Below are 24,660 nucleotides of genomic sequence, written 5' to 3'. Positions count from 1 at the left end.
ATAAATAAGTTACAAGATTGTGAGCAACTGCAAAATGACGTCGATAATGTGAGATGGACAGAAGGCAATGGTATGATAAACGGGGTTAAAAGTCAGGTTGTGAGTTTCGCAAATAGGAAAAGTTCTCTCAGTTTTAATTACTGCGTTGATGGGGTGAAAGTTCCTTATGGGGATCACTGGAGGTAAACTTACCTAGGTGTTAATGTAAGGAAAGATCATTGGGGTAATCACATAAGTGGGATTGTAAATAAAGGGATGCAAATCCCTGCACATGGTTACGAAGGTGTTTAGGGGTTGTAGTAAGAATGTAAAGGAGAGGACATTTAAGTCTCTGGTAAGACCCCAACTAGAGTATGGTTCCTGTGTATGGGACACTCACCAGGATTACTTGATTCAAGAACTGGAAAAAAATACAAAAGCAGCTCGATTTGCTGTGGGCGATTTCCGACAAAAGAGTAGTGTTACAAAAATGTTGCAAAGTTAAGGCTGGGAAGACTTCGGAGAAAGAAGACAAGCTGCTCAATTAAGTGGTGTGTTCCGAGCTGTCAGTGGAGAGATGGTGTGGAATGACATTGTGTGCGATTAAGTTTCAGTAGTGTCTTTAAAAGTGATGATGCTTGTTTTAAGGGGCCTAACATCGAAGGTCATCGGCCCCTAATGGAACGAAATGAAATGACAAAAGGAAAGCAAAGTCTTCTCCGTACAGGCCATGAAGGCCCTTGGAGGGGTGGAAGATGAAGGCTTCCACTATCCGTAACCTCGGCACTTGATGGGGTAGAGTGGTTAGCTTTACGCCCGGCCACCTTTGCCCCCAGGAATTAACCTGGTACTCATTTTTGGTGTAGGCTGAGTGAACCTCAGAGCCATATGCACTTCCGGAAGTGGAAATCTCATTTTTTTAATTTTACGACTTCCTGACGGGGATTCGAACCCACGTCATTCCGGGCGAACCGAGCACGCCTTTACCACCTCGGCCAGGCAGCCCCTGAAATGAAATGACAAAAGTTTAAAATCATCCAATGACCAAAATAAAAAAATGTCATGAAGAATGAATGGATGGATATGAATTTAAAACAATCAGTGGATCCGACCCAAAAAACTATAATAAAAATAGCATTACTGACCAAGGGACCACATCTAAAACACAATCCTGATGATTATGCTTGTTGTCTAAAGGGGTCCAAAATTCAGGTCAACGGCCCCTCAAATGTACATGTCGCTAGTGAAGTAGAACCATGGTATTTGTCATGTTGGGGTACTAATCAAAAGTAGCGTAGACTCACGGTGTTCCACACATGATGGTACAACTCAAGTATTGTACGTCGCACAGGTAAAGCAAACCTATCGTTTTTCTCACATAATGGCGCCACCCATAGGCAACACAAACCCATGGTGTTCCTCACCTAGATGTACTAATCACGGGCGCCGGTATTCCCGTGGTGTTCCTCATATAGCGGGTACTAATCACAGGCAACGCAAACCTATGGTGTCGCTCATATAGTGGTACTTATCACAGGCAACGCCCAGACCCGTGGTTTTTCCCCCCTTCAATGGTACTAATCATGGGTACTGGAAACCTACAGTGAACCCCTCTCTGCTGCTACTAACCACAAACCTATTGTGTGCCTAATATAGTGGTACTATTCGCAAGTAAAGGCGACCCATGGTGTTCCCCGCGTGACGGTACTAATCAAAAGTAGTTTCATGGTCCGGAGACAATCATCCCTTGGTCGCCCCTTTTAGTCGCCTCTCACGACAGGCAGGAGATACCATGGGTGTATTCCTGCATCCCCCACCCTCGTAATGGTACTTATAGCTAGGAAAGTAGAACCATGCTCTTTGTCATGTTGCGGTACTAATCAAAAGTAGCGGAGACTCGCGGTATTCCACACATTATGGTACTATTCACAGGTAGTGTAATGCGCACATGTAACAGACCTATGGTGTTTCGCACATTGCGGCGCTATTTACAGGTAACGCAAACCTATGGCGTTCCCCACATAAGTGGACTAACCACAGGGCACTATCCCGTGGTATTCCTCACATAGTGGGAACTAGGCAAGGCAAAACCATGGTGTCGCTCATACACTGTCGCTACTAATCACAAACCTATTGCGTACCTAACATAGTGGTACTACGCGCAAGTAAATGCGACCCATGGTGTTCCCTGCGTGATGGTACTAATTACAAGTAGTCTCATGGTTCTAATTCGATCATGCCTTGGTCGCCCCTTTTAGTCGCCTCTTACGACAGGCAGGGGATACCGTGAGTGTATTCTTCGTCTGCGTACCCCACCCACATGAGGTGTCTTTAAAAGTAGGGAAGATCAAAATATGAAGGTAAAGTTGGAATTCAAGAGGAAAAATTGGCGCAACTATTCGTTTATACGAAGGGGAGTTAGTGATTGTAGTAACTTAATTTCCAATTTCTTAGAAATCTTTTAAGAAAAGGCTAGGAAAAACACAGATAGGGAATCTACCGCCTGAGCGACTGCCCTAAATGCAGATCAATAGTGACTGATTGAAGAATTTTTTTAAATGTATAGAATGCTCTCCAGGTACTCAAGCTGAAAAGCAAAATCTTTCATTTAAATGGTATAGTTGGCTCATAAATCACTTATTTGTCAGCACTGAAACGAATTGTTAGAACAACAATATCTCTAAACATTCTCACTTTAGATGACAATGTCCATTCGTCAATTGCTTCCATTGTCAGCTAGACAATGTACCTCTTCATACATTTCTAATCGCTTGCTGTGATTAGCATTGGCCAGTAAATATATCGCGCAGTGCAGGCAGGCCTTCTCAGTAGGCGGCCGGCAGAGATTTCTGCTGCCCAGCCATGAAAATGCCCGAAATGAGAAAAATCAGTTTGAGTAACTCAAAGGAAATTATATAAATGTTACCATTAGGTTTCTATTTTACTAGATATTATGCTCATTTCTGAATTTAAAGATTGGTTTCCTATTGATGACGTGGGTTTGAAGAAGGAAATGCGCGATTTATCTGTTCTAAAGTGTGAATGAGCTCTTCAAGGCAACGGACGACAAATTCTGGATTGAAGCAAAATCTTATCACAGAAGTAGGAATCGAAATAAGAGTACCATGGTTGGATCAACATAGATCTGTGAGAGCACACTTTCGGCCCTCGAGTACCTCAGATGAAACTGTGAAATTAATGCAAGTGGTTGTTAGGAAAATGTAATTAAGAAGGCCTGGTGTAAACTTTAATTCTCGGCGTCTCTCCCACTGGACAGCTCCCCAGCACACGAGGAAGAATTGCATGGCCACCCATTCGCAAAACAAACAGATCTTAAAATAAAAATCCTAAGTCATGATTGTAGGCTTCTTGGGCTCATGCCGTGTCCAGAAAATAAGGTGAAATTATTTGTTTCGCAGAGTTGTCTATAATTACGGGCCGTGAAAGCATCAATGGTAACAAAAATCCTTAATCTCTTCGTGTCAACAGACATGACTCAGACGCAAGTCCAGGAACGTGATTATTTCAAGAACAGTGGTATCTTGGCAATGCCGAGGCATCCCACTGGCCTCATTTTGCGTATCTCAAGGACAAATCAAAACCCAAACAGTTTGACATTAAAGTTCACGCCGGAGTGCATTCGCAAGAGTTTATCACTACACAGGGCAAAGAAACCGGCTACTAACAATTACGAGTGGCGATGGGTGCATGTTCAGAACAAGCAAAGGGCTCATGCGAAAGTCCACCATGTCGTAGCTCCCTTCGGTATTTCCTGGAAGGAATGTGACTGCCTCTCCTTAGTGTTTTCCGTCTGGTGTCTTCGTGAACTTTCTAGAAAGCGAAACTAGAATGTTCGTATTCTAGCCGCACCCCAACATTCTAGTGCATCGTCAGGTACACAAAACCAGGCAAGCCGCGAAGGGAGTAGGAGTGTTGTGGTCGTTGAGAGTTGTCGTGAAATGATGGAGCAGTTATTCTCGTTAGTGAGTGAGGCGAAGTTCTGTTTGATAGCTTCTCCACACATCGCCAAACTCTTACGATTGTTCGCTGAATATTTGAAGGCAAATGTATCCGCACATACACGGCAAGCGCACTACAAGCTACAAAGCGAACCGACAAACTATTCCATAATTTCGTCGGCGTACCAGGTTGGCTTATATGGGGAGCCTCCGTGCCTCAGGCGCCAGGCTCTCGCCGCTGGGTTCCGTGGTTCAAGTTCCGGTCACTCCATGCGAGATTTGTGCTGGACAAAGCGGAGGCGGGACAGGTTTTTCTCCGGGTACTCCGGTTTCCCCCGTCATCTTTCATTCCAGCAACACCCTCCAATATCAGCTCATTTAATCTGTCATTCATTAATCATTACCCCAGGAGTGCGACAGGCTTCGAGAGCCGGCACAATTCCTATCTTCGTCGAATTTAATGAAAACATTTCTCAACATACCGTAGTTAATAAAATTTTGTTAACAAACTTCAACATTATATCCACACCAAAAAAAGTGAGGTTATGATGCATAGGGCCAGGAATAAGAAAACAGACGCAGAGTGTGGCAAAGAAAAATGTTGGAAAGGCGTTTAGAATTAATTTTGGAGAGAACACTTATGTCAAAACTTTTAATCCATGAGGCTGCAGGTTTTCAAAATTTTCTTGAGAATGCCCCCCCCCCCCCACAGTTCTTGTTGACAATAACTGGGACTGAAATTGCGAGAAATGATACAGATTATCGGAAGGCCAGCTCCACTAATGACATGCTATGTATAACGTCAAGATTCATAGAAATTGGTGACTCTTACATTTCACTTTATATACTTGTCTAGAATTATTGCGCCTGGGACGTTTGAAGCTTATACAACAAACTCAAGGAATTGGTAAAGATACGAAATAATGGAAATCTTCACTTAACTTAGGATATAGGCCATTCTTCTGATGAAATGAAATGGCGTATGGCTTTTAGTGCCGGGAGTGTCCGAGGACAAGTTCGGCTCGCCAGATGCAGGTCTTTTGATTTGACACCCGTAGGTGACCTGCGCGTCATGATGAGGATGAAATGATGATGAAGACGACACATACACCCAGCCCCAGTGCCAGCGAAATTAACCAATTAAGGTTAAAATTCCCGACCCTGCCGGGAATCGAACCCGGGACCCCTGTGACCAAAGGCCAGCACGCTAACCATTTAGCCATGGAGCCGGACCATTCCTCTGATAATCGACCTATACAGGTGATTACGGAGGGTTAGATTATTCAGCGAGGAGCGAAGCTGGAAATGAAACTACATTAGAACATAGCTAAAAGAATATCATACAGAATTTAAAATACTGTATATTATAAAATTTTCTTGCGATTTAATAATCAATTTTTGGAATAAATAGGTAAGCACCGTATTCCGCGGTACGCATGTAAGCTTTGGGAAAACATTCTTTCTGATTATATTAGACATGTTTGCAAAATTATTAACTGGTTTGATTGAAGGCAGTTCGCGTTTAGGAAAGGCAAAAATGAGTGCAATTGGACTACACAAAAGTGATTGAATGGGTTGCTATATTTCTAGAAAATAGGTCAGAGAATTACAGTAACTTATAAAAATAAGCCATCCTCTTGATCCGAGCGGTTCAGGCATTCGAGTACTAGTTTACCGAGCCAAAGGTGGCGGGTTTATACCTGACTCAGTAATAAGGTATCGGAAGATGTTAAAATAAGTCGGCTTTGAGTTTGTAGTTTCACTGGGACACAAAATAACTTACTGTGGGACAAAACTCCAATCCATCAGCATCTCTGAAACCTATAAAAGTAGTTCTAAAGAATGTAAATCCAGTAAGATTAAGTTATTAGAAATCCCGATATGTGTGCCAAGACCAATTATTTATACCCCATTCTTTTAGGTGTACAAATTGAGAAAGATAGGAAGGAAAAAGTATGTGAAGAATTTAAAGTGAAACAGAATGGAGCATTCAGAGAAACTTGAAGTATTCAATGTTCACTAAAATTTTCTCAAAGATGTCTGAACGGCAAAGACCATAGCAAAAATCAAAGATCCATGTCATAATTATAACAGATAAAACCCGCCTGGTGGCCAAGACTTAAGACATCAAGCCTATATGATAACATGGTTGGCAGATTCATGTCCTGTTGGTGAAAAACAAAAGAATCCCAATCAGAATGTTACCCGTCTGGATAGGAGAGGTGGTGGTAAACAAATTTCTAATCACTTCAGTGCATGCCAAAAGCCTGGATTAAATTCCAAACCTCTTTGCAGTGTTCATATGGAGTGAAGGCATACCACTGTGCTAACGGTGATTCGTCCATCGGATGTGGATGTTAAGCCTTGAGCAGACCCCTTGCATAAATGCAAATCAGTGGGACAACAGTCTACTAAAGGCCTCAGCCTGCCAGGACAACTGCTGCCTAAAAAAACCAACAGCAGATACAGATGTGCTATGTATTCAGTGTGAAGACGTCCTTTGTTTTATTGGTTGGCTTTTGCAAACAGACCTGTTGCTTCTTGTATCAGACAGCTCATTTGGTCCCACAAGGCTGCGTGAACCTCATTCTAGTCCTCTTTTCAGAATTAAAAACCTTGTACTGGTCAGAAATATAACACAGAGCCTCTATGTAAGAGGCTGGTTTCCAATTCCTACACTACAAGGCTGAGCCATATCAGCTGCAAAGGCATTTTGCAAATAACAGGATGAGGGCTAGTAGAATTAAATTTGGCTGAACAAATGAATGACTTTGGAAAATATGAAGAAAAGCTGGAGTAATATGTTCTTTAATACGAGAGGTGTTCAATATATGTATAATGAAACACATTTTATCTCTTAGCTAATTTTGGTTTAAAAAAAAGGAATTTTGTTTGGGACATCTTTGAATAAGCATTTCATTAATTTCCGATAGGTGGCAGCGCTATAACTGGACTCCAAAATGGCATCCGTAATGGAGGTGCATACCAAACAGAGAGCAGTTATTGAGTTTCTTTTGGTGGAAAACCAGGGCATCACAGATATTCATAGGCACTTGCAGAATGTCTAGAAAGACCTGGCAGTGGACAAAAGCACGTTGAGTCTTTGGGCGAGGCATGTTTCATCATCACAAGGTTGATCAAACCTGTCTGATCTGCATGCCGGCCCGCCGGCCACACAGCTGTGACGCCTGCAAAGTTGGAACATGCGGACACCCTTATTCGAGGTGATCGACAGATCACAGTCAAACACCTCCCTGCTGATATACTTTACATCTCTGTTGGTAATGCTGACACTTATCCACCAGTTGGAGTATTCAAAACCTTGTTCCCACTGGGTTCCTAGACATCTAACGGAAGACCATGAAGAGCAAAGAAGAAACATCTGTGCAGAATTGCTTGCTCATTATGAGGCTGAAGGTGAAAATTTCTTGCCATATTGTCACAGGCGATGAAATACAGATTCATCACTTCGAACTGGAAACAAACTGCAATCCATGGAGTTGCACCACACCAATTCTGCCACGAAGAAAAAGTTCAAAACCGTACCCTCAGCTGGTAAAGTCATGGCTACGGTCTTCTTGGACTCTGGAGGGGTTATTCTGTTCGATGTCCTGGCCCATCTCATGGTGAAACGATCACCTCTTAAGTGCACTGAGCTACAGTACACAAAGGAAATTGAAGAAACGACTTCAGCATGTTTGTAGCCACAAAAATGCAAACAAAGTTCTCCTTCTCCATGACAATGCAAGATCCCACAAGTCTGCGCATCCAACAGGAGCTCACAAAACTTTGGTGGACTGTTCTTCCTCATCCACCATTCAGCCTGCATCACGTGCCTTCCGATTTCCATCAGTTTGGCCCAACGAAGGAAGCACTGTGTTAATGATAGGGAAGTTATCAATGTAGCACCACGCTGGCTCCGACATCGGCCAGTTGAGTGGTACCATGCAGACATACTACAGGCCCTCACATTACGGTGACGTAAGGCCATACCATTTAATGGAGATTACGTTGAAAAATAGGGTATTGTAGCAAAAGGATTGGGAATAACATGGTGTATTTAAATCCTGCAATATGTTGAAAATCTTAACTGGAATAGCTTGTAGAGGAGGGATGTGTTCACTGTAAAAGCCAAGAACCCACCCGCCGTTCCCCAGAAATAATTTTGCTTTTATAACCTAATACAATTTATCACGCGCCAGCATTTCCATTAGGTGAGACAATGGGATATAACGTCACTCCCAGCAATGAAGTAAAATGAATTCTGTTACAACCTGCGCACAAGAAATACACATAACCTACCCTAACCAATCCAGACCAATGGAGGTGTCACGCGGGATACTAGAGGCCTTTGCTTGATCCAGACCAATGACCTAACCAATCCAGACCACTAGGACCAGTTCTTTATATGAATAGTTGGCAGCTATGTCCAGCGCACGATCATGCCCTTCGCGAGACGCGAGCGAAACAAATGACAGTGCAATCACACCTAGATGCGTGCGCTGGAAAGTGGTAAGTCGTTCTGAACTTTTGCCAAAACTCCATCTGTTTCATTACTTTAATTTATTTTAGTATGATCAAATAAATGCACACAATTCTAACCAGTTATGAATGGCCACACTTACTAATTACAAGTCTATTCACAAATACCTCTTCATTACGGCACAGTTGGAGGTCCAGCCCGTTAAGTCTTACTTTCACTTTCCGCAAGTCCAGTCACCTCACACACCAGCAGTGTGTAGACCGCTGGATCTGAACACAGGGCTATGGACCACTCGACAACTGTTCGTTGGTTTGATTCCACAGAAGGTCCAGTAATTTACACAGTCACATGCAGCGAACAACTGAACAGCTCAACAGTATTCAACAGCAGGACGATGCAACAGCAAACATCACAGATCCATTTACTTTCACACTCGCGATAGCGGCTTCCCTTGCTGAGCCTCAGAAATACACGAACACACAGTACAGTCTTCCGTTCTGTCGTCTTCACCCCACTCACTGGTCTCTCCGACACCACAACAGCTCCTGGTTCAGACTTCAGTGGGACACCAGCGACAGCCAACACCTCTGTTGCCCTCAGCCCAGCCACCGAACCCCAACAGAGAGTCTAACACTGGCTCCACCTCGGAGCCCAACTGTCACTCACTGTCCACGGCTAGCCTCCTTTTTTATAGCTCGGGTGATTTGAGCCAGAAATTTTGTGATGTCACTAGAGGCAGAACATTCCCGTTGAATCTCCAAGAAACTCGCAGGTAAGCCAGCCGACGAGAACAATACACGGAAAGGCTGTCCCCACCCCACAAACCGGCTGGGAGATCCCAGGTCATCTGCGTCACCAGCTCCTTCCTGGAAGTACCCAAAGCGGCTACCAAGGGGCTGGCATGTAACAATATGTTCCACGTTGGTCATTGGTTCAGCCAAGTTTAATTCTATAATCCATATCCTCATTAGAACGGTTGTGGTCGGTCTAATTTCTTTTCAAAGAAAGCAGAGCAAAGTTTTCATGAAACATCAAGTTTCTCAGCAGTTTGGTCTCCTTCACACAGCAAAACCCAAAAGATAGGTATATTAATCTGGGTCATGAAAGAAAGAATCTAAATAGTTAAATCTTTCCTAGACATATTTTAGGCCAATTGAAAAGTTTTAGTGAGAATATGTTAGTGGTAGAGTAATGATGTATTACTGGAATGAAAGTGAGATGAATGACTAACAATACAGCGTCCTAGGTGAGATATGATACAAACGTGCACAAGGTGAGGAAAACGTTTCTCCCCCACCATGGCATAACTCCGTGCTGACAGAGGGGGACAGTGAAGAACGATCGTACAGGTTGAACGCACATGACTGCCAGTCATATCTCTCTCTCTCAGCAGTGGCTATGAGAGTTTCTTTGGGTCGCGTCATATCTGCTATTCTGCAACAGCACTCTGGTTATCGCCAACGGCCGTAGCCGTGTTGAAACACCGGATCCCGTGAGATCTCCGAAGTTAAGCAACATTGGGCGTGGTCAGGAGTTGGATGGGTTGCCACGCGCTGTAAGGGAATGGAGGAGCGGAGAGGAACTGGCCACCCTACCGCACGTAAACTCCGGCTCAGGAACACCTCTGCGGAGGTTCGGACCTGCCTTCGGGCAGAACAACCCTTACCTTACTCTGGTTATCTAGCTCATACAGTACAATTTTAACATGTATGATGATGATGATGATGATGATTGTTGTTTTAAGGGGCCTAACATTGAAGGTCATCGGCCCCTATTAACATGTATAGGAAGACTTCAATATAAAGTGCTACATTATTAAAACTCAATCAGAAATGCACTTTATATTTGACCTCATATGACAGGTTTTTGAGATAATCTTACTAGGCTTCTAGCTCACCATTTAAAAAATTTCACCTGCTAGGATTAGGCCTACTTTTACATATCTCTACAAACATGTTCAAAGCTTGGTTCAATTTCTTACTCTGCACAGGTGCATAGCATAGAGCCTTTCGAAGGGAATATGTCCCCACATAGCAGAAACACTGTTTCACGTTAGACTACACCAAAAGAGATTTTACTGTTCAGTAGTTCGTAATGGAACTTGTGTGAATTCTGGGAGTGATGTCATATTTAACAAATATCAGCCAATGGCAATGGCTCTCTCAAGTAGGGAAGTACATAAAATAAAATACGATTTCAGACATTTTGCGAGAAAAGTACATATATATATCTATATAGGCCTATATATCTCTGGGGCTTGTTGGTGGGTCCCTAGCATTAGATCCTCAACTGTTAGCCCCACATTTGTTTCCTAGCTTCAGCATACATTTACACCAGTGTTAGAATTTAAAACACACCACATTAGTACATGTTTATAGAGACACTTCACATATACCCTAAGCAAACCAATAGGCCTAACTAGGAGCAAACACAAAGGTAAGGACCTAGAAGTGTGGGGGCCAATAAGGGAACATGTAGCACCTGACTGTCACTCACCAGAAGCTACTAGTCTCATCTAACTGTGAAGTAACTTAAACACATTCGCACACACTGAAATTACATTAACTTGCTTATATATGCATATATTGCTTCACTTGGTATATCGTCAATCCTATGCCAAAACCGCAAATGTGACAAGGCTCTTCCTATCCATATTTCCCTTTAAGACTGGTTACACCTTCCAGCCACATAATGATATGCAGTCAGAACAAACTTTGTTGAGTTCATTTTCCTTTGCTGATGTGTAAAGGAAAATGAACCTTACTGTACCGTACTGCAGGAATGTATGTTTGCACAACATATTTAACTGCTCCTAGAATAGGATGTATTGAAGGTTCATTTTGATTAAGGTACACATGAGCATAGGAGAATTAACTCAACGAAAATTGTTCTGATGGCCTGAATATCAACATGTGGCTGGGAGGCGTGACCAGTCTTAAGGGAAATAATGGATAGGAAGAGCGTTTTCACATTTGCTGTTTTGGCACAGGAGCGACGATATATGCAATAAGCATAGCAATGATAATAAATTAATAAGCTTTACAAACACATCTCCATTAACCCCAGAGCCTTATCCCTCAAGATTAGCACTTGAAATTGGCATCCATTGCTCCACAGTTTTACCAATGGAAATGAGGTTATGGCTATCACCTTTCAAGCCATCAGTGCGGTAACAGAAGCCTTGTTAAAACCAAGCCCCGCCCCAATTAATTCTTAATACAGGCCATGAATTTAGAGATAGTATGTAAAACTCAAATTTTCAGCCTGAACTGCTCATTATTATATAATATTCAAATAGCTATATATAGAACGATTCAACAGACACAACATTAGAGTTTATAAGGTTGTAGATCATTAATACACGAAGTGCACAAATAATGGCAAACTAATGATTGACATTAGAGCCAAGTTTTTGATTTCTAAACGAAGATACTTAAAAAAAGAGTAGGGTAGAGTAGAGAAAGAACTAAAGAACTGTACAAAAGGTACTTTAAAAAAGAGGCCTGTAGAATGCAATCTTAATCAGACGTTATTTGTTTTAGTATGACAAGTAAACTGCTACATTTCACCTACTGCATCAATGAATTGTCAGAATGACTTCTCCTTCAACAGCAAACATTAGTATTTAGTGACCCACAGTGATATGAAGAGATAAGCATAGTGTAGCCTACCTAACAATGTAGATACTTTCAAATCAAGAGGTGTAGTAAATATACCAATTCGTAAATCAAAAACAGGAGAATCAAATAACACAGATTGAAAAATGAAACAATGTCCGAGGACAAACTGATGAATACATTACTTTTGCATGTCTACAACAAACTAGTCGGTCTTTACCAAAGTACTACATATAAGTCTGCAAGACACATAATTCCCTTACCTCCTTTGCAGGGTGTCCTGTGAGTGCTGTGCTGTGCTCGGTACCCCGTGATCATTTCGTAGTCACCATTATCTCTCCTTACTGGAAACGTGCATTCGATGATATGGTCACACCGCTCCATCAGCATAAGTATGCCTTTAACCTTCTTCTTACGATCTTCCACAGACATCTTATGAATCTTCATGTCGTCTACTAACTTGTCTTCTACCACTTGACAGGCTCGATGGAAAAAGTATTCAACCATATCAAAGAAACGAGGATTTGCTGCTGTCGGCACATCTTTCAATCTTTCCGGAATTTGGTGATCTGCATATGATCTAGAATTACTAGCTTGGAAAGCCGTGGCGCAAATCTTCAGTAGTTTATTCGTATCACTGTGCTTTACAGGTACAACAGTTCTTGGCATGGCTTTTAAGTAAAACATCTTGCAGAATATTTATCTACTTTCTCAACCTATAACATGAAAAGTCTTAAATGCACTTACACTGCTCAGACACGCCAACAGCAGCAAATCTAGAGAACAGCTTGAGGAGACCACTACCCGCCCACTTCAAGCTTGTTCTCCCGGCCGGCGCAGTACTATTGACAGGCACGAATGACGAGGAACAACCCTGCCTAGCAAAGCTCACTCCATCCAACCAGAGAGCGAACGTTTGCGACTGCGCCACGGACTTGTTATTTCAGTACAGTAGTTGCGGTAGACGATACAAACATTACCGAGAAGTACTGTAGCACAAAAATACTCGCGCAAAATTGCAAGTCCAATTGAAGGGAAAGAAGTTCATAAAATATCATAAGTTAATAAAGGGATTTAGTATATCCTAGACAGGCGAAAAAAAGACTGTTAGCTTTAAATACAACGGTGGGGGAAACAATCCACTTAATGAGCCGTTATCTGACAAGACTACAATCAATTTTAAGATTACATAGGAGCCAGCACTGGACACTCACTTTTTCTGTAGGTACTTTATAAATTTCAAAAACAGAATATTGATTCATGTGAGAAGATTATGTTTGTGGATCACTTTACAATTTTAATCAAGGGCAAAACAAATGAGACTCTGCAGAAGTCTGCTGAAGCTGTTTCAGAACCGCAATCTAAATGGTTTCAGAACACTCGACTAAATAATACATTTTGGAAAACAATGTCTCTTAACTTCCATGCTATTCAGAATAATAAACTTGTAACCAAAAATTTAATTTTAATTGACCACCAAATAGAAAACAAGTAGCAAACAAACTTTTTAGGGATTTGCACTCAGAATGATCTCAGATGGATAAATCATATACAGTATTTAAATTCAAAAACCTGAGCACAAATGTTTTGCTTTACCTATGTTGAAATCTCGCACAGGCATGATAACATTAAGAAATGCATAGGTAATTTGCTTACTTCCATTAGCACTTAAAATATGGAGCAATATTTTGGGGTATGTCACCAGGTGCTTTAAGTACTTTCAGGATTCATAAGATAGTACTTAAAATTACAACGAATGTTGAAACGAGAAAATCTGGTTCTTAGAAAGAAGTTAATGAATAACGACAGTTCCCTAAAAGTGAATAGTTGTATTCATGACCATAACACGAGATACATACTACAACAGGACATCAAATCTGCCCCCAAAATAAAATCATCTGAAAGATTACTAAAGGCATACGGTATCTGACATAACATTTTTTTTCTGTGGAGGAATACCTAATAATAATAATAATAACGTTTATTAAATGCTTTTATTACAGGAATAGAATATAAAATATACATAGCGATTTGTTATACAGAAATTACGTATTTGTTACCAATGATTTATTTGTTGTACAATACGACTTTTTTACAACATATGGACTTAAGACGCATCCAATCTCAAAATGTACTTTGTTTACAAATATTTTATTTGAAGGAAGAATAAATACACTATATTATACTTTACCTCGGATTGTTTCCACAGTAATGCCCTCTAGTATTATTCAACTATATTTCTGAGATACAGAAGTTCTAGCATATCAATAAATATATCTGTGTGACCATCTACACCTAGAGCACCTGCCACCGAATTAGTTTTCAAGCAAATTTTTTCGAAGATAAAATGCAACAATTTTAAATTACGTAAAATGGAGGTATTTTGGGGAGGAGTTCAAAATAATATCAAAGGTACTGAATGCGATTATTCGTTCCACACATTTAAACATCATTTGAAGAGTACTTGTAATTGTAATTTCCATTTTTGTTTGTGTTTAGTAATAACCAGTTGCAATTAGTATAGGTCTGAACGTACTTTAAAATTATTGTAGTGTATTGTAGTATCTTATTAGAAATTAGTGTGCTTATTCTATTACGGTGAAATATTTGTGTGGCGTAGTACTTGTCGTAACTCTCTTACTAGAATTCAGTTGCAGTAATTAGGGTAGATTCAACTGCAGTTTAGAATTGTGTAATTCTTGTGTATTCCTTTCGGTTTTCAGTAATTAAAAGCAGTTTTCATCCTATTAGGGTGTTGTAGGATAAAAAATTAGTACAACTAAGTAGTATTGTAGTGTAGTAGTAGCCTATATTAATTATATTATTGTCGTGTAGTTTTTGTGTACTATGGTAGACATTACTTTTTCCATTCATTTTAATTTTGCACAGAATAAGTTATTTTATTTTTCTCTTCTTTTAATTATTCTGAAAAGAATGGTTAAGGAGTGCAAGTTTAGGAACTGTTGGTGTGGCCAGGCATTAAGGGGTATGAGGGAGGAGTTGGATAATTTGAGGGAGATAACTAGAATTCTCTCAGAGAACAGGGAGGAAAGTAGACCTCCCCTAAACAATGTACAAGATACAGTAGACGAAAAGAGGGATGGGAAGGAGAGGGGGTAATTAGAGAAGACAGATGGTCTAATGTTTTACGGGGAAGGACATTGCAGGCTAAAGGCTCTACTGAGGATCAAAATTCAGGACAGGTGTCTGTGAGAAATCGGTACGAGTCACTGCAGGTAGAACAACAGGGGAAAATGAGGAAAAGGGAACTGTTGCTGAGAATTGTGGAAGTAGGAGTAAAGAAAAAGGTAGGAAAGGAAAATGTAGAACATAGAATAGGAAAAGACAGGTGAAATACGGTTCTAGGAGGGAGAAAATGGAGGAGGAAGTAGCTTTTGCAGCAGTGAGAAAAGATAGGGCTGACAACGAGGGGAGGGGATCAAATGTGTTGTGTAGGGTTAAGGCTCTGGTCATGGTGGATTCCATTGTTAGACATGTGGGGAAAGTGTACAGAGGATAGGGAAACGGGGTAGATGGTTATTCAGGAATTAGATTGAGGCAGATGTTGAAGAAAGTAGAGAAGATGGCAGAGGGAAAGGAGAAGGTGGTAGTGTTTCATGTTATTACCAATAACGTAAGGCAAGCAGGTATAAGCACCAACATAGTTAGGAATGTGTGGGATCTGGTAAATGCAGTAGGGTGAAGTTTAAAGAAGCGAAGATGTTATCAGTGGAATATTGTGTAGGAGGGATAATGACAGGAAGGTGATTGGGGATTTAAATGAGACTATGGAGTGGGTATGGTGGAAACTGGGTGTGAGATTTCTAGATCCTAATGGCTGAGTACGAGATAAGGATCGGCGCTCAGATGGCTTTCACTTAAACCGCAACGGTACATATAAGTTAGTGAATTTGTTTAGAAAGGTTATAGGAAAGTACAATCTGGGAAACGGGGTGGTCTCGTGAGCGGTGGTAAGGGAACGGGGATCGGGAAGTCAAGTACGGATGACAAAAGAAAGTTAGTGCTGAACTGTAGAAGTATTGTAAAAAAGGAATAGAATTAAGTAATTTACTACATATATACAGTAATTACCAGATATTGTAATAGGAGTTGAATCATGGCTGAAAATTATATAATTGATGCAGAAATATTCTCACGGAACTGGTGGGTGTATCGCAGAGATATGATGTGAATGGTAGAAGGGAGGAGTATTCTTTCTGAAGAAAGAAGGATTTGTAAGCTACGAGAATGTTAAAGATGACAAACATGAAATTCTAGGTGTAAGGCTCATCTCTAAAGGTAATAGGCAACTTGATGTCTTCGGAGTGTACAGGTCGGGAAAGGGTATCGCTGACACTGATTCAGAATTATTATGTTTGAAACGATATGGAAAAGAACGTGATTGTAGCGGGTGAAGTCAACTTACCAAATGTCAATTGGGAAGGTAATGCGAACGGCAGAACATATGACCAACAAATGGCAAATAAGTTAATATGTGAAGGACAGCTGATTCAGAATGTGATGGAACCAACTAGAGGGAATAATATTCTGGATGTGGTGCTGGAAAAACCAGATGACCTGAATAGAGCAACTGAAGTAATAGATGGTATTAGTGATCACGAAGCAGTTTTTGCTGTAGTTAAAAATAAATGTGATAGAAAGAAAGGTCTTAAAATTAGGACTATTAGGCAGTACCATATTGTAATATTTGTGAATAATGATAAAATAATCATAAATAAAATTACTCCCAAAATTTAATAAAACAATTGAAATAAATTAAATTAATAAATTGAATTAATTGAAATGTCCGTGGTATGGGCGCCACAGTTCATAAGAATGGATCCCTCGAATTCTGATAGAGCATGATAATAATTCTTTCTCTCCCAGACGTGTACATAAAAGCTGCGTATTGGTACATCTGCTTTAGGCCTTGCCTAACCTTCTGAAATCTACTAAATAGGTAGGAACTGCACCTAGGTTCATAATTAACTCCACTGATTCTAAAATAACTAACTATATTATCAATAAAATCTTTGCATGAGCACATCATCAACACACCTAAATATACATATAATACACATACAAGATATTGCTAGAAGATTCCATATTTACAACAACAACAATGACATCAGTGTTAAACGAAAGCGAGGACTAAGCCACCATTTGCAGTTAGTCCGTTGAACAATGCATATATATGTAGATAAGTATCCTTCACTATATCTGTGTATCAAGACGACTTTTAGATTCTCATCGTCACACAGTATCACACAGATACTGTACCTCATAATACTGTGTTCACTGACTCTAACACCTGTTTTAAAGATATATTAACTTGAGCAACACACGCTTCTCGTTACAAAATATAAATTCTGTAAAGTATCTGATATAGCACCTCCCAGCTTGCACCGACAGAGAGTAGCAAGCCGCCACAAGTGATACAATACCCAGTGCCTAATCACTCCATAGTTTGTAGGTCAACCACGTTCTACAAACATAATAACAGCCAATTTGCACAAACATTTGAAGTCCAGTCCAGTGTGTTTAGAATTTCCTTCCCGTGCCGTATTGTGAAGTTTCACTCCCATATTGTGTGTCTCCCCGAAGTTTGAACACATGCCTATATAGACGTCAGCTTTCCACTTCCTCTCAAGAGAGAGTCGAGATTGATCCTGGCCAGAAAATCATGAGTAGATCCTCTTGTCAAGACCACACCCTGAACCTCTCCCTGGTTACATGTCAATAACAGCAACAACAAAATCTGGGAAATTTCACATTACTCATCAGATATTACTGACTACAACATCAACGGAATTTGCTTAGTTCCAAATGACTCATGCAAAGTTTCCAAGTTAAGATAGCAATTATTCCCAGTCGTCCTACAAAACAAATTACTCATATCCCACATGGAAAACTTCCCGCATAAGGTATTACGAACGAAATTTACAAATGAAATAATAAAAATAATTTCGAATACTGACAATAATATCTCACTTCTGTATAGAGTGCGAGGATGTGCTATATGTACTATCACAATATAGCGGATAAAACAGGCATGAGGGAGTTTGACAAAGTAACAATGATCGGTGGAAAACGTTAAATAAAATATAAGCAGACTCTGCGATGTGTTTAAAGTAATTGGTATTATAGTAGAAAAGGAAAAATAAGGAGGAGGTGCAGGATAGAAAGAAACAGAAATTGATGTTGAAGTAAATTGAAGGAACTTACTAGGAAGTTGAATCTAGCATAGAAGTCAGCTAAGGAAAACATTTGGGTACGATGACCTAGCTGTTAGGCCTCTTTAAACAACAAACATCATCATCATCAAGGATAACATGATGGCGGCTTAATTGGCGGTCATACAAATTTTAGTGAAAAATGGAAGTGTATGTATAGGTACTTTAAGGCAGAAAAAGCTCCCAAGGAGGGAATTCCGGGAATCCTTAATGAACAAGGGGAGTGTGTATGCGGGGATCTTGAAAAGGCAGAAGTATTCAGTCAGCTACTACTACTATAAATGCTTTCATTCCCCACCCAGATGTGGTTTGGCGGGCCACCTAGAGGGTTACGCCCTCTCTCTAGCCAAGAGATGCGGGTGGGCTGATGAGATGTGAGGGAAGAAGGAGGTGGGTAAGGATGTGAAGAAGTATGAGAAGGGAGAGGAATTGCGTCTTTGCCTAAGTGCTTTTGTATATAAGGCTTTATTGAGATATTAGTACAAGACATATGCATTTGACAGAGATGTTAACAGTACAAAGCATAGATATAAAGTGTTATGTGGGTGTGATAGGAAGAAGATACGAGGCTATCAAACAATCAATCAATCAATACTGATCTGCATTTAGGGCAGTCGCCCAGGTGGCAGATACCCTATATGTTGCTTTCCTAGCCTTTTCCTAAATGATTTCAAAGAAATTGGAAATTTATTGAACATCTCCCTTGGTAAGTTATTCCAATCCCTAACTCCCCTTCCTATAAATGAATATTTGCCCCAGTTTGTCCTCTTGAATTCCAACTTTATCTTCATATTGTGATCTTTCCTACGTTTATAGACGCCATTCAAACCTATTCGTCTACTAATGTCATTCCACGCCATCTCTCCGCTGACAGCTCGGAACATACCACTTAGTCGAGCAGCTCTTCTTCTTTCTCTCAATTCTTTCCAACCCAAACATTGCAACATTTTTGTAACGCTACTCTTTTGTCGGAAATCACCCAGAACAAATCGAGCTGCTTTTCTTTGGATTTTTTCCAGTTCTTGAATCAGGTAATCCTGGTGAGGGTCCCATACACTGGAACCATACTCTAGTTGGGGTCTTACCAGAGACTTATATGCACTCTCCTTTACATCCTTACTACTACCCCTAAACACCCTCATAACCATGTGCAGAGATCGGTACCCTTTATTTACAATCCCATTTTTATGTGATTACCCCAATGAAGATCTTTCCTTATATTAACACCTAGATACTTACAATGATCACCAAAAGGAACTTTCACCCCATCAACGCAGTAATTAAAACTGAGAGGACTTTTCCTATTTGTGAAACTCACAACCTGACTTTTAGCCCCGTTTATCAACATACCATTGCCTGCTGTCCATCTCACAATATTTTCGAGGTCACGTTGCAGTTGCTCACAATCTTGTAACTTATTTATCACTCTATAGAGAATAACATCATCCGCAAAAAGCCTTAAATCCGATTCCACTCCTTTACTCATATCATTTATATATATAAGAAAACATAAAGGTCCGATAACACTGCCCTGAGGAACTCCCCTCTCAACTATTACACGGTCAGACAAAGCTTCACCTACTCTAACTCTCTGAGATCTATTTTCTAGAAATATAGCAACCCATTCAGTCACTCTTTTGTCTAGTCCAATTGCACTCATTTTTGCCAGTAGTCTCCCATGATCCACCCTATCAAATGCTTTAGACATGCCAATCGCGATACAGTCCTTTTGACCTCCAGATCCAAGATATCTGCTATATCTTGCTGGAATCCTACAAGTTGAGCTTCAGTGGAATAACCTTTCCTAAAACCGAATTGCCTTCTATCGAACCAATTATTATTTTCACAAACATGTCTAATATAATCAGAAAGAATGCCTTCCCAAAGCTTACATACAATGCATGTCAAACTTACTGGCCTGTAATGTTCAGCTTTATGTCTATCACACTTTCCTTTATACACAGGGGCTACTATAGCAACTCTCCATTCATCTGGTATAGCTCCTTCGGCCAAACAATAATCAAATAAGTACTTCAGATATGGTACTATATCCCAACCCATTGTCTTTAGTATATCCCCAGATATCTGATCAATTCCAGCCGCTTTTCTAGTTTTCAACTTTTGTATCTTATTGTAAATGTCATTGTTATCATACGTAAATTTTATTACTTCTTTGGCCTTAGTCTCTTCCTCTATCTCGACATTATCCTTGTAAAACCAACAATCTTTACATACTGCTGACTGAATACTTCTGCCTTTTGAAGATCCTCACATACACACTCCCCTTGTTCATTAATTATTCCTGGAATGTCCTTCTTGGAACCTGTTTCTGCCTTAAAATACCTATACATACCCTTTCATTTTTCACTAAAATTTGTATGACTGCCAATTATGCTTGCCATCATGTTATCCTTAGCTGCCTTCTTTGCTAGATTCAATTTTCTAGTAAGTTCCTTCAATTTCTCCTTACTTCCACAGCCATTTCTAACTCTATTTCTTTCCAGTCTGCACCTCCTTCTTAGTCTCTTTATTTCTATATTATAATAAGGTGGGTCTTTACCATTCCTTACCACCCTTAAAGGTACAAACCTGTTTTCGCATTCCTCAACAATTTCTTTAAACCCATCCCAGAGTCTGTTTACATTTTTATTTACCGTTTTCCACCGATCATAGTTACTTTTTAGAAACTGCCTCTTGCCTGCTTTATCATCCATATGGTACTGCCTAACAGTCCTACTTTTAAGACCTTCCTTTCTATCACATTTATTTTTAACTACCACAAAAACAGCTTCATGATCACTAATACCATCTATTACTTCAGTTTCCCTATAGAGCTCATCTGGTTTTATCAGCACCACATCCAAAATATTTTTCCCTCTGGTTGGTTCCATCACTTTCTGAATCAGCTGTCCTTCCCATATTAACTTATTTGCCATTTGTTGGTCATGCTTCCTGTCGTTCGCATTTCCTTCCCAATTGACATCTGGCAAATTCAGATCTCACGCTACAATCACATTTCCTTCCATGTCATTTCCCACATAGCTGACTATCCTATCAAATAATTCCGAATCCGCATCAGTGCTACCCTTTCCCGATCTGTACACTCCAAATATATCAAGTTGCCTATTATCTTTAGAAATGAGCCTTACACCTAGAATTTCATGTGTCTCATCTTTAACTTTTTCGTAGCTTACAAATTCTTCTTTCACCAGAATGAAAACTCCCCCTCCCACCTTTCCTATCCTATCTCTACGATACACACTCCAGTGCCGTGAGAAAATTTCTGCATCCATTATATCATTTCTCAGCCATGATTCAACTCCTATTACAATAGCTGGTAAATATATATCTATTAAATTACTTAATTCTATTCCTTTCTTTACAATACTTCTACAGTTCAACACTAACAATTTTATGTCATCCCTACTTGATTTCCAGTTCCCTGTTCCCTTATCACCGCTCCCTAGGCCATCCCGTTTCCCTGAATGTACCTCCCTATTACCCTTCCAAACAAATTTCCTAACTCATACGTACCAATGCGGTTTAAATGAAGGCCATCCGAGCGCAGATCCCTTTCTCCTACCCACCCATTAGGATCTAGAAATTTCACTCCCAGTTTCCCACATACCCACTCCATAGTCTCATTTAAATCCCCAATCACCCTCCAGTCAGTATCCCTCCGACACAGTATTCCACTAATAACAATCTCCGCTTTCTTAAACTGCACCCGTGCTGCATTTACCAGATCCCACACATCTCCAACTATGTTGGTACTTATATCAGCTTGCCTTACGTTGTTGGTACCAACGTGAAACACTACCACCTTCTCCTTCCCCTCCTCCCTCTCTTCTACTTCCTCAACATCTGCCTTAACCTAATTCCTGGATAACATTCTACCCTGGTTCCCTTTCCTCCACACACTTTCCCCACGTGTCTAACGATGGAATCCCCATGACCAGAGCCTCAACCCTACCCTACCCTAGGATATGGTAGAAAGAGGAGAAGTGAACAAGGGAAGTAAGGAGAATGCGGAGGAAGTCAGCAGGAGGTGGAGGTGGGGATACGTAGGGTGGAAGAGGTGTTACTGAAGATGAACGAAGATGTGGATGGGGCAGTGGAGGAGGAGGATTAGGCCGGGGCGACTGCGAAATGTAGGAAGACGGTCGAGGATTTGTGGGTGAGAATGGGAGGGTACGACGCGATGATGGAGACCATAGATGTGTATACCGCGAGCGATAAGGCGCTGGACGTCGGTAGAATTTGGCATTTGTATCCGTACCAAGAAGGTAGGTCCGTTAGCGTTGTATATTCGGAATAAACGTCGCACTGGAAGGTCGGTCTGGCGAAGGTCTTGAGCGATGATGGCAGACACACTGCTGGGATGCACGCCTATGATGACACAGCTGAGGTGAAGGGAGATAGTGGTGGCGTCGAAGGCAGCTGTACCACGGTCGCTGGAGGAGTGGTGGAAGATCCCTCGGCGGATGGCTTGGTCGATGAAGGGTGAGGTGGTAGATCAGTGGTGGGAAGAGTGGGGAGAGAAGTGATCAGTAGGGGGGAAGGATGGGACGAAGTCGTGGTAGCAAGAGAATGGAGAGGAGGGATGTACGCAGAAGTAGTGATGGTGGTGATGGTGGTGGTGGTGGTGGTGGTCGGGAGGGGTAGGAAGGATGAAAGAGTAACCGAGATGGGAGCTGATAAGGGGTGGGCATGGGGAAAGTGGTAGGGCGAGAAGACGTAGATAATGGCGATGAGGAAGACAGAAGAAGCGGTTGGACAGCATGCGCTACAGGTTCTTGATCGGCGTCGGAGTCGGAGCCGTCTTGAAGGTGAGGCGGTGTAGGTATCACTTTATGAAGACGGCGATTGATGAGTGCTCCATATTCTTGAACGGAGAGGCAGTCAGTAGCTGAGTTGAAGTAGAGGAAGACATCCGGTGCAGGGTAAGAGCCGTGAAAGAGGCGTTGAACAAAGGAGACACCAATCGGGCGGAGGTCAGCATAAATGTCCTCGTCCGAGAGAGCGAGATCAACGTCACAATCCAACGGAGGAGAACATAAACGGCCGTCCACCACCTTGCGGACAGCCCATGCCTTGGCGACTCGGCGAGGTGCTGAGGTAGGGATGGTATGGCACCTCAGCCGAACAAAAAGTGTGAGGAATTGTGCGATGCGCGCGTACTCTGCAAAAGAGATGTGTGTTGTGTGTTCAGCCAGCAGTATATAAAGATGTGTGGTTACAAGGATAATGTCCATATAGAGGAGGTGACTACTAAAAACGTACAATAATGACACTTTCAATAAAATACCAAAGTTGAAAAGTAGAAATGCAGCTGGAATTGGTAAGGTTACGGGGGAAATACTAAAGACAATGGGTGGAGATATATTACTGTATCTCAAGTACATATTTGATTATTGTTCCCATGAAGGAGCTATACCAAATGAATGGAGAGTTGCTATAGTAGCCCCTATGTATAAAGGAAAGGGTGATAGACATAAGACGAAAATTAAAGGCCAGTCAGTTTGACATGAATTGCATGTATGATTTGGGAAAGAATTCTTTCTGATTATATTAGACATGTTTGCGAAATTAATAACTGGTTCGATAGAAGGCAGTTCGGTTTTAGGAAAGGTTATTCCACTGAAGCTCTACTTGTAGGATTCCAGCAAGATATAGCAGATATTTTGGATTCTGCAGGTCAAATGGATTGTATCACGATTGACCTGTCTAAAGCATTTGATAGGATTGATCATGGGAGACTACTGGCAAAAATTAGTGCAATTGGTTTAGACAGAAGAGTGACTGAATGGCTTGTTATATTTCTAGGAAATATGTCTCAGAGAATTAGAGTAGGCGAAGCTTTATCTGACCCTGTAATAATTAAGAGGGGAATTCCTCAAGACAGTATTAACGGACCTTTATGTTTTCTTATATATATAAATGATATGAGTAAAGGAGTGGAATCAGAGGTAAGGCTTTTTGCGGATGATGTTATTCTCTATAGAGTAACAAATAAGTTACCAGATTGTGAGCAACTGCAAGATGACGTCGATAATATTGTGAGATGGACAGTAGTCAATGGTATGATGATAAACAGGATTAAAAGTCAGGTTGTGAGTTTCACAAATGGGAAAAGTCCTCTCGCTTTTAATTACTGCGTTGATGGGGTGAAAGTTCCCTTTGAGGATCATTTTAGGTATCTGGGTGTTAATATAAGGAAAGATCTTCAGTGGGGTTATCACACAAATAGGATTGTAAATAAAAGATACAGATCTCCGCATATGGTTATGAGGGTGTTTAACGGTTGTAGTAAAGATGTAAAGGAGAGGGCATATAAGTCTCTGGTAAGACCCCAACTAGAGTATGGTTCCAGTGTATGGGTCCCTCTC

General features: G+C 40.9%; 1 protein-coding gene across 1 annotated transcript in view; it reads right to left on the bottom strand.

Moving 5' to 3' along the window:
- Gdh (glutamate dehydrogenase, mitochondrial) overlaps window positions 1–12,951 on the bottom strand; it is a 135,200-nt gene extending 122,249 nt beyond the window's left edge. The window contains exon 1 of the mRNA XM_067138328.2: window positions 12,302–12,951. Coding sequence (XP_066994429.1) covers window positions 12,302–12,725 — 424 coding nt within the window. The 5' untranslated portion in view covers window positions 12,726–12,951. The remainder of the gene's footprint in view (window positions 1–12,301) is intronic.
- Window positions 12,952–24,660: the final 11,709 nt, after the last annotated feature.

Source organism: Anabrus simplex, chromosome 1 (genome assembly GCF_040414725.1).
Source record: "Anabrus simplex isolate iqAnaSimp1 chromosome 1, ASM4041472v1, whole genome shotgun sequence".
NCBI lineage: Eukaryota > Metazoa > Arthropoda > Insecta > Orthoptera > Tettigoniidae > Anabrus > Anabrus simplex.
The sequence above is the reverse complement of the archived record's forward strand: the minus strand, read 5'-3'. Positions and strand labels throughout refer to the sequence as shown.